General features: G+C 41.8%; 1 protein-coding gene across 1 annotated transcript; it reads right to left on the bottom strand.

The window, feature by feature from the left end:
* Nucleotides 1–17: 17 nt before the first annotated feature.
* On the bottom strand, nt 18–5110 carry LOC139664858 (involucrin-like; the record flags this gene model as incomplete). The annotated part of the gene is made up of 6 exons (XM_071543835.1): nt 4986–5110; nt 4556–4660; nt 1935–2629; nt 1526–1607; nt 908–1259; nt 18–741 (listed from the first exon to the last, which is right to left on the bottom strand). Coding segments are annotated over exons 3-6 (1650 nt in total), but the record flags the coding sequence as incomplete, so codon positions are not given.
* Between the last annotated feature and the right edge of the window lie 6842 nt (nt 5111–11952).

The raw sequence follows: 11952 nt of genomic DNA, 5'->3' as shown, positions 1-11952 counted from the left end.
GCTGTCGGCTGTAGGACGTCGGTCCCAGGAGACAGCTGCTCTGTTATCTCTGACTGATCTGTCTGACCGGGTTCCACAGGCTGACAAGAGCACGGTGATGGTGTTGGAGACAGGCTGGTCATTTGCAATGAATGCTCATTCTGCTCTGCTGGCTCCATCTGCTGCGGCTGCTCTGCCACTCCAGTTTGTTCTGCCTCAACACATACTATTTGCTCCGACTGCGTACACTGCGCTGGCCGCTCTGCCTTTTCTGGCTGTGTTGACCGTTCTGTCAGCTCAATGTGTGGTGATTGGTCCAGATGTTGTGGCTGTCCTGACCGGTCGGGATCCTCAAAGTGTTCCATCTCTTCCTGGAGTGAATGTTGGGTCTGCTCTGATTTTTCAGTCTCGTCTAGCTGCTTTGACTCAGACTGTTGCAGCTGCATTGACGGTTGTTTTGTCTGCTCTTGTTTGTTTTCAGAGTTTTCTGTCCCCTCTGCATTCTCTTCTTCCTGTATCAGAGGCTCTTCGTTGTCTTCTGGCTGTTTAGGGACCTCTGACTGTTCAGGCTGCGCCGTCTCATCGGCATCTTCACATATTGTTGGCTCTTCAGTCTGACTTGTTGGCTCTGTGGGGAGCTGTTCTAGTAATTCTGAGTGACACCTTTCCTGCATCTGCTCTGACTGCTGTAAATTAATCAGCTGATCTGGCTTTACTGTTGGTCCAGTGGGGTCGATTTGAAGTGGCTCGCCAACAAGCTCCCTAAAAAGTACAGATGAAATACGCAATGTAGTTCATATGACAAAATACACATGAATAACATGGCATAATTAACATGATGCAATAATTTATAGTTACAGCAGTGCTTACTTCCTTCTAGCTGTAAGTCAATTGTTCCCATTTTTTGAGTGACATCCATAATACTCACATATCACTTGGACAACTGATTTCAATGGTTTTTGCCTCTTCGCACTCTTCATTACAGGACACATCTGTCCCAGTCGGCTCCTCATCTGCCTCGCCTCCTTCCTCATCCTCCTCTTCCATCTCAACACCATTCATTGACAGAGAGCTAGGCTCGTTCTCCGAGTCTGTCTGTCCAGTCAGCAGAACGCCTGGCTCCTCCTGTTCCTCTTCCAATCTTAAGTCTACAGCGCTCTCCCCGTCCGCCCCATCTTCTTGAATCTCCTCAGGACAACAGAGTGACTCCACGGCTTCAACTGCATCTTCCGTCACTGCCTGTCCCTTCTCTTCCTCTGAATCTTCCCCCAGTGGGATTTCTGCAAGATAGTTTGGAAACAAGTGAACCTTATAGTCTTGAACTTTAACTCGCTCAAATTAAGGAAATGTGAGTCAATAAGATGTTGGAGCTAAGCAACCATAAGTATACATCTTGCGACAGTCCACTAGAGTTAAACCGCCTACAGAATGTGGATGAATGTGCAGAAATAAACTAAGCTGCAGTGGGCGGCTGATGGACAAACACTTGTCCTTTGCACACCTAATTCTGAAGTATTTGTCTATGGTTTCTATGTGTAACACTCACCGTTACTGCCTTCTAACGCCGCTTGTGCTGGATCATCCTTTTCCTGTGCTGTCTGTTCTTCCACATCTGCAGAGTCACATGGCTGGAGATTGCAACACAGGCCACCAGTCAGGAACATATGTTGTGTGAGCAAACTTGTGATTGCCAGTGGGTTCATCAGTTCACAGCCGCACTCTTAAGTCTCATATGACCATTATTATGTCTGCTATGTCCCTCCCACCTCTGCAATCTACTACAAAAACCTAAACACATGCAGCTATAGAGATAAACATAGAGGCGGCGAGGCCAAATTTAAGGCTATACTCACCGGAGAAAGGGTTAGTAATACAGGATCTCACACACAGTCACATCCTGGCTAGACAGCGTTGAGAACATCATACCTTCGTTCTGTGTCTCTTCACATACGTACCTCAGAGACGTTTCCCCTCCACTCTACATTCGGGATCGGAGGCATCTGTGAATCAAGCCCATCTTGTTTCTCCGTGTCCTCCTGTAAGAAAAGCTCAGCGTCTATGTGACTGGCGTCTAGACTAGTCACTCCACCAGAGTCCAGCTCATTGGCCAAGCTGCTGTCAGTCATGGGCGAAGGCGTCTCTGAGGAGGGATCAGGCACGTCCCACTGCACTGTGGCACAGGAAAGGGGAGCAGCAGTGCAGGTCACCGGCCATACTATTTGCTCCCACAGGTTTTCTGCCTCCTCCGCAGTCAGTAGTCCTTTTGGGGGAGGACTGAGCTGTTCTGTCCTGTGTGTCTCGTTCCTCTGCGCCTCTGTCTCCTCCCACGCAATGTCCTCCTGCTGTCCATTGAGATGCTGGTGGTCTGCAGAGGACCATGAGTCTCGCTGAGGTTGCTGATGATCTCTAATATCTGGTAGAGAGAAGCACAAGCTTTCCTCCGCCATTAGCTTCTCCTTCAGTCCGTCCTGTGGTCAGGATGCTAGGGGGTTCGGTGGAAGGCGCTGTAGCTGTAAATGTTGTGTAACTATGAAGTGTCCTCTACTGTACGAACGCTAACCATCTTGTAATGAGGTCACACAACTGCTGTCATGGGGCAGCCCTGAAGTGTGTCACGACCTCCGGTGCGGCCCAACCTATAAACAAAGGTCTGTGAGGAGAGAAAACATTCATTTTAAAAAAAAGAATTAAAAAAAGAAAGAGTAACAGTGCTATTTATATAGCAATAAAATTATTTCACCATGCCTCCACCCTAAAGCAACCAGAAAAATTCTTCCCTCCACTTCCAGGGTCTGACACATGTGTTTGTAAAGGATTAGGCTAATGCCAAGTAAAACTAAACAAACAATATTGTTTTACTGGACTGGTTCTTCGTGAACAGCTTCCAAAGTTACATCAATGCCTCATATAAAAAGAAACATATTTGAGGAACCTAATGGAGGGGCATCCGATTAGCATGATACCATGATACACAAAAAACTCTAACTATATAATATCTAATAACTCTACTATATTTGGTAGAAGAGTAAAAATTTTGATTCAGATTTGGACTATCAACACAATAGCTATGTATTTATGATCTGTGACAAAGAGTAAATTCAAAAACCACTGAGGAGAACATCAAACAGTCAAGTAACACATACCTATCCAAGCTAAAACTGAGATAAATACAGTCTTAACTGTCCTGGCATAAGAAATATCCTACGCACACTCACCGCTTGTATATCAACATAATCCGACTAAGATTCTTTGGGAGGAATACCTGTCTTTTTTTTTTTAGCTCCAACTCACTTGTCAAATCTTTTGGCGTGGCATTGCGGATGTGCAGTGCAATGACTTATACCAAAATGTTTCAAAAGCACATTTGTACTTCCTGACCACAGAAACAGAAAATCAGCCGAGCAAGTGAGCATGAGAGAGTGAGAGAGAGAGAGAGAGAGAGAGAGAGAGAGTGAGAGAGCGACAGTGTGTGTGTGTGTGTGTGTGTGAGAGAGAGAGAGAGTGAGAGAGAGAAAGAGACAGGGAGGAGGTGTACGGTAAAGATTAAGAGAACAGAGAGGCAGAGGGTGGGGTTTGGGGGTGTTTTCGGTGACCAGTTTAACTGTCTGTGTTTATCATAACATCATACTGTACTGCAAGTTATTATGGGTAATGCATTGGACAAAAATGGCATTTATTTAAGTTGTCAACCAAAACATCAAAAGCGTCTCTCAGCAATACAAAGGCAACATCAACCAAACTGTCATCCATATTTGATTCCTTGACTTGGCTCTCAAAGCTCTACACTGTGTATTGTTAAACACAGTTTAAATGATTTCACACTTTCCACATTTCTCTCTTATTCTCTTCCGTTTTCTGCCTACTTTAAGATCTCGCCCTAGTCTATCCATCTCTTTCTCTCTCTCTTTTTCTCTCTCTTCTATCGCTGTCTCTATCTTCATTATTCTGTTCACGTCATGTAACCAACATCCGGGACAGGTCTTGACCACATTTCCTGTGTGGGTGCTCACTTCTCAGTTCCTGTCAGGGTGCAACAAGAGCTACATGTAAGGCCAATGAAGAGACTCATAGATCAACAAAGGGCATCGCCTGCAAACTAATCCTACTGCAAACTAATCCTGCTGCCGAGCCGCGCTTACAAAGTGGAGTGATTGAGATTGAGAACACAGAACTAAATCGATGCATTAACTTTAAAAATAGTGTAGCCTCAATTGAATGTTTCTGAATGATAAACTGTCAGTTTAATAATAAACTGAACTTTCTGTTTCAGTAAGGAACTGGGTGTAATTTTGTCCATTCCAAGTTTATATTTTCAGTTTCAACGGTATTGATAGGAATCTCTCAATGCTCTTTGAAAGTGAGGAATTCACTGTTTGACATAATAACACCGACGATCTTCTGTGTTTGATGTGATCTTTGGCAGTGTTGTTGATGATAAAAACTTTAGAAAAGATGTTCAGATATGACTGCAGATATTTATACAACTTTTAACAGCACTTTTTCAACGTCATCAAAGAGAGAATGAGAATAAATGAAGTCAGCTGATACATGGGTGTGAGACAATTATAATACCTACAATTTAAACGCCTTGTGAAAATATGCCGCAGACTACCCTCTCAGTGGAGAATGGCTCTAGAAGTCACATGTGGGGCATGGGAACATCACACAGCACATCACAGGCCTGGAGAGACGGGTGACAAAATATTACACAGATCCCTCAGTGTCAGGCCAGGCAGCAGGATGACACAAACAAACACAAAACAACGAGAGACTACGAAATAAAGAGACAGCCTGACAATACGAGGGATGATGAAAGATGAAATACGCATGACTAACTTATGAGTGTATTTGTTTTTATAAGTTATAAAATTTGCCTGAAAAGAGAAGATAAACACTGCCTAGTATCATTACCATGGGTAGAGAACTAAATATTACTACTATCAAACCTCAAACAACAGTGTAATATTCATAAGGAGTAAATCTTTAGACTTTGAAGCAAGACTTACCCCCTCTAGGCTCTTAAAGGCAACATCATATGATCAGTCGGCTTGTGAGGCTTTAAGTCAAGCCTTGTGGGAGGGAAAAGCACAACAGTCTGCTATGCAAGGGTTGTAGCGCTGTCAATGAGCGTAGCCCTCACAGAGACGTTCACACGCGCACACACACACACACATGCACAAACACACACACACACACACACACACACAGACACACTGTTATCCCTCAGCTGATTGTCTCTGTGGCTGCTGCACTCACAATAAACAAGTCTCACAGCCACGCTCTTTGAGTCAGTAAGCCTTTTAGCCTGTGGTGTCACACAAGTTGCATGCAAGTCACAAGTCACAAGCCCTAGTCGGGACCCGGCCCTCCTCCTTTGTGCCCCCTGTCCATTTTGGATAGATCACGCTCAGACTTCCGCCTCCTCCTTCTGTTCTGCTCCCCCTCTAAACGGATATGCCTGGAGAAGCCAGAGGAAACTTAAGAGGAGGGATAGAAGGAGAAAGCTGCAAGTGGCAACAAAGAGGAAGAAAAGGCACATTGTGATTGGCAGACGACTCCCGAGCTCAGAGACACCTGAGAGGCCCCAGGCCACGCCCCCTGGCCTGAAGGCATGCAGGCACACACACACATACAGGTCAGGCCAGGGGAGTGGCCCAACTTCATTCCTGCAACTGACACCAGGAATGATGTGGTAGAACCAGAAGGCATCCTAATTAAATTTCTACTAGGGCCGGGCCAAGGGCCCATGGGGTGTTTCTCTTTCTGTTAGCCTACTGGCTAGGTCTCTGACATCATGCAGGAAGGCCTGGTTAATACAAATCTGTGTTGCACACAAACATGAAACTGATGTTATTTCAAGGCTTGTTTAAAAGTAATAGGTTGCATTCTTATGTTTGTAAACTTGCTTTTATGCAATGTCTTTTATCCTGTTATCTTTCGATTGTGCTGTTGTTACCCTCTTCTTATTTTTTATCTTATGATTTAATTGTTTTGGATTATTTCATGAGTAAGATATTTCCCTGTACTTGATTGTTAAAGCACTTTTAAATTATGTTTTAAAAAAGTGATAGAAATTATTATTATTAGCATTATTATTATTAGCATTATTGCTGTTGTTGCATGTGTGCTTGTTACTGTTATTAGTAATAGTAGTACTAGTAGTAAAGGTAGTAGTAGTAGCAGCAGTAGAAGTAGTAGTAGTAGAAGTAGCTAGCAGCAGTAGTAGTAGGCTAGTAGTAGTAGTAGTAGTAGTAGTAGTAACAGTAGTAGTAGTAGTAGTAGTAGTAGTAGCAGCAGTGGTAGTAGTAGTAGTAGTAGTAGCAGCAGTGGTAGTAGCAGCAGTGGTAGCAATAGCACTGCAGTAGTAATATTAGCAGTAGTAGTAGTAACGTTAGCAGCGGTCAGGTAGCGGTAGTAGCAGTAGTAGTAACGTTAGTATGGCAAGCCGTTTGAGCATTTATTCCATATTCTTGATATCAAGCGGCAGTGCGCTTTACTAGTTCGACATTTTGTCGAACTAGTAAACTAGTTACGCACATTTTCGCCTTACTAGTAAACTAGTGAGACAAAATTTTCTTTACTAGTAAACTAGTAAGACAAAATTTTTCATACTAGTAAACTAGTAAAGTAGAAAAGTCAACTAGTTTACTAGTTACGGTTTTATGGCAAGCCGTTTGAGCATTTATTCCATATCCTTGATATCAAGCGGCAGTGCGCTTTACTAGTTCGACATTTTGTCGAACTAGTAAACTAGTTACGCACTTTTTCGCATTACTAGTAAACTAGTAAGGCGAAATTTTCTTTACTAGTTAACTAGTAAGACAAATTTTTCTTTACTAGTAAACTAGTAAGGGCCAAAATGTCCACTAGTTAACTAGTAAGGTCCTATTTTGTCCACTAGTAAACTAGTGCGCCTTAAAATGTTTACTAGTTTACTAGTAAGGTCCAAAATGTCAACTAGTTAACTAGTAAGGTCCTATTTTGTCCACTAGTTAACTAGTGTGCTTCAAAATGTTCACTAGTTAACTAGTAAGGTCCAAAATGTCAACTAGTTAACTAGTTGCAAAAAATGCTAATGAGGAGGCGGGAAAGGGGCGGGCATTGAAGCTTCCTATTGGCTCTCCAGCAACAATTCCACCCAATCAAAATGTAACCCTTTAAAGGGACTTTCCACTGCATGGACTTCCTACTGCTGGACTTTCCACTGCAGTTTTTACTGTTGTTTGTGCCAAATCCTTGCTCTTTATCCATACAGAACAAAGCATGCAAATGCATGCAATGCATTTTTCTATTAACAACAAAAAGAAAAGACAACAGAGCACCAGAAAATACACCATATATTGCATTATATCAATAGCCTTTTAATAAAGTTTATCCAACTAAATTTGTGACTTTTGTCCATATTTTATATGATATATAAAATGAATAGGAGCAGTTTACTCGGTTAATTATGAAAACAACGATCAGTACCTGAAATGAAATGTAAGATTATCACTAAATTTTAATAACTGTTGTCCACAGTATAACCGGGCATCAAAACAGCCAAACCAGTGACAAAAAAAGCTGCTTGTATGAAAATCGTTCAGCAGCCTGTGTGTTTCTGGCTTTATCTATCAGAAATGATCATGTATTATTTCATCACTGAACACAGTGTAGGCCTACAACATAGCCCCCTGTCCCAATCATGTTTGGATATTACAAGTTTCTCAGGGTTAGGGTTAGGGTTAGTGGATGGTCAAAACACGCCTCTCTGATCCCACATCAGTAGAGTATATTTCAATATTATTCTGCTGATATTACTGGATTACAGGATCTTATAATGTCCCTTTTGTTCTCATATTCTGACTTTTGTGTGGTAGTATTATGAAAACATTTATCTGAGCGTGTTGAAAGGCCAACTTGCGTTTCCATACTGTTTTCTGGGCCAGATTATAGCTTTTTGTTTAACTGTTGTTAAATACAAAAACAACTGATCTGAAGGTTCGTGCGCTGTGCTATTATATTATGCTGAACTACTATACTGACTTATGTTTGGAGGTCAGTGGATGTAGGCTGCTGCCGTATTTACAATCGCCAGTAGGTGGCAGTGCCAAAATGACCTGAGTAGTTTTTCTTTTCTTTCTTTTTTAATTGAAAACTTGTCATATATAAGGCAACGGATCAAGAGTAATTATTAGAAATCTACCTGAAAATGCTGTAATTATGAGAAAGCTGTCTTGTAATCAAGAGAAATCTGCATTTATCTAAGGTGGAAACCTCAGTCTTAACAGAAACACTGTCTGTCCCTTTCCCTGCTGTTATTTCTATGTTTGTAGCTCATTACATGCTTGGAATTTGCAGATTCAACCAACAGCTACTGCTTCAACCAACTTTTGTATGGGATCAAACATCATTAGACCAGCCTCTGTTTTTAGTTTAGTTTGATGTGAAGGAAAGTAAAGTGTTGCCTCTAATAAAACTACAATTAATTCTTGTTCCATAATAATGTGATTAGAAAAATTGATATCAACCGTGGCTACTGCTGGAACTGGAAAACTGCCGTTCAATACATTTGGGTTTATTGTGGTGTGGATGAGTTGTATTTTGAAACAGACAATTGTTCTACATGACCTGAACGATATACTGTAGCCTAATGAATCAACATTTACTCAAACGTGACGTTTTAGTCATGGGAAGCTGCTAAAATCACTCTCTAATGCCATAAAAGTATGCTGCTAAAACTCAAGTTACTGTGCAGAATGGCTCTGCCATTCTCGGTTTAAACTCACCAATCAAAATCCTTGTCCCGCCTGCTTCATTTGCATGCGACTTACTAGTTAACTAGTGCGGTCCACTAGTTAACTAGTGCGCTTCAAAATGTTTACTAGTTAACTAGTAAGGTCCAAAATGTCAACTAGTTTACTAGTAAGGTCCTAAATGCTAATGACGAGGCAGGAAAGGGTGCACTGAGGCTTCCTATTGGCTCTCCATTTCAAAATTAAAAATGCCAACCAATCAGGACTCAGGATTTTGTCATTGTCCCACCTGCTTCATTTGCATGTTGCGCACTAGTTAACTAGTAAGGTCCTATTTTGTCCACTAGTTAACTAGTGCGCTTCAAAATGTTTACTAGTTAACTAGTAAGGTCCAAAATGTCAACTAGTTTACTAGTTACACAAAATGCTAATTAGGAGGCGGGAAAGGGGGGCGTACAAGGAAGCTGCCTATTTTAAAATAATTGGTTGAAGTTTTTGCCAAAATGGGGCCATTTAGCTCATTGGTTAAGGACAGTTTTCACAGAAGTTCAATCGCAAACATGGCGGACGCTGTCCTGAGACGTATCAGAAGACGATGTACTGCAATTGAACGAGCATATCACCAAGGATCTGCCGGTCGAACAGAAGTGCGCGCTATCGATATCTCTATTGCTAACCTGAGAAGAGTTGGAGACGCTATTAGCGCGCAGACTCTGCGGGATATAGTTCAGAGTCTCACAGACCTCAGATCTGTCATCACTGCGCCCCCAGCTTCAAATGCATTACGCGCTGGTTTCCATGCAGGACATCGTTTGCATTCAGGTAGGCAATAATATTATTTCACTGTTTTGCTTTGTCAGATAATGAGCCTGCTGACATCTCCGATTCTATAGCGAAAGGGATGCCAGCAATAAAAACGTCCTTTATCCCGACGTGTTCATAGTAGCCCTAATGTTATTATTATTATTTACATTTATATCTATGTAACAATCACCCCTACAGTGGTTCAAACTTTCTGCAGATGTTGTGAATTCTCTTTAGCAGATCAAATGTGAAAATTGGAGCCCATCAACTTGATCTGTATGTTGATTCGACCTGTTGGCTAATGATGTCAATTCATTTTCGTTCTCCTTAATTTGGCATTTTGCAGAAGACTCTTGTTATTTTATGACTCAAGAGTCAGGTTTAGAAAGTGTATTTGGTAAAGCCTGTTTAAAAAGTTCTAACATACAAAGGCTTATATAGGCCTATTAGTAATCGTATTGCTTAATAAAGTTCCTGGATTAATTCCCATTAATAAAACACACATAGCTAATACTAGCCTAATTAAATAAGGTGAGATGTGACTCAGCAACTTACACTGTATATGTGACTTAGTTTATGGTAGGGGAGGGTGGTATTGCAAACCAGCTACTTTCTTTGTAGCCTACTTCTAGGCTTTATGAAATGTTTAATGCAATTAACCTACTATTGTTGTTATTAATTTATTGATATTTTTCATTGTATTATTTCCATATTTCAGGAAGACGAGGGAGACCTGCCCTTGATATTACAAGGGAGCAAATTGAGCTGCTCCTCACTCAAGGCTTCACAGTGAGAGCCATGGCAAGGATGCTGGGCTGTTCCTCCTCATACCTGCATAAAAAAATGAAGTCTTTCCAGATTTCAGCAAGAAACAGATTCACTCCCATCAGCGATGCTAACCTAGAGGAGCACGTCAGGAGACTCCACAACCAGTTTCCACGATCAGGCTCAGAAGTAAGCATACTGCAACATATTCCCTTGTAGGTTTTATGTACGTATATCCTTTTTATACAAAATGTATTTATCTTTACTGTCTTGAATTATGACCTGCTTTCAGATGATGAGGGCGTACCTGCATGCTGACGGGATTTTAGTACCAAGAAGAAGAGTTCGAGAGACCCTTAGCCGCATTGATCCAGCTGCTGCAGCCCAGAGATGGAGCCAGACTGTGGCTAGGAGAACCTATTATGTGCCATTTCCTAATAGTTTGTGGCACATAGACGGCCATATGCGTCTCATTAGGTAATCTGGGGCCGGCTCTTGTATTTCTATGTACTGGTGGAGAGTTATGGAGCTATATTGAATGGGTAGTGCAGACTCAATTTCACTGTGCATGTGTTAAAATCCAGGTTTTTTACAGAATATGACAGCCATGACCTCTTCCAAATCTAGCCTCTTTGCTTCGTCTTTCATTATCTTACTCTTCCACCTTTTTAATCTCTTCTTTTTCTTATCCAAAATATATTAGTTATGAACCTATTGGTGCAAATGTAATAGAATAATCTACAATGGTTTACATGTAATGAAGTAATCCATTATTCTATTTCATATTAAATATTTTACAGGTGGGGGTTTGTGACGCATGCTGGTATCGATGGGAACTCCAGACTAATCACTTACATCAACTGCGGCACAGACAACACAGCTTTGACAGTGCCGACTCATTTTGTTGGAGCCACCTGTCGGTATGGGTTACCCTCCAGAGTCCGATCCGACTACGGCGGGGAGAACACTCCGGTTGCTCTTTTGATGAACCTTCTGCAGGGACGAGGACACGCACCGCACATTACAGGCCCGTCTGTACACAACCAACGTGTTGAACGCCTTTGGAGAGATGTTTTCCAGCAGGTTGTGCACTACTTCTACATGCTTTTCTATTCGTTTGAAGATGAACAAATCCTGAACCCTGAAGATGACGCTCAGAAAATGGCACTGCACATAGTTTATAAGCCAGAAATCCAAAAACGACTAGATTTATTCAGACGTGCTTGGAATAACCACAGAGTCAGATCTGCAAACAACCGCACACCAACACAAATCTGGATGGAGGGCATGCTAGCCAACAGTGAGCAGGAGTCAACAGCTGTCGACAACGTATTTGGAGATGACCCTTACAGCCAAGAAAATCTGGAAGCTGGCTTGGCCAGACATGGCATACAGCTCAACCAGTTGCAAGCAAACAATGAAGACCTTGAACGAGCAGTGATTGTGTCACAACCGCTCATTAACCTGAGCTATGAACAGCAGCAGCATCTTCAAAATGCAATGGATGGAATAACAGAGTTAAAGGACAGGTATCTGGTGTGTGTTAGAGAGATTCAAAACATTCTTCAAAGAACATAATATACTTAATGTGCACACACCAATGCAGTAAGCATGTGTGAACAAACAAGTATGAACAAACACACACAGTAACATTAACATTACCAAGGGG

Source organism: Centroberyx affinis, unplaced genomic scaffold, assembly GCF_046629955.1.
Source record: "Centroberyx affinis isolate AG114_WGS23_722 - 3 ecotype Tasmania unplaced genomic scaffold, CSIRO-AGI_Caff_v1 ptg004383l_1, whole genome shotgun sequence".
Lineage (NCBI taxonomy): Eukaryota > Metazoa > Chordata > Actinopteri > Beryciformes > Berycidae > Centroberyx > Centroberyx affinis.
The sequence above is the reverse complement of the archived record's forward strand: the minus strand, read 5'-3'. Positions and strand labels throughout refer to the sequence as shown.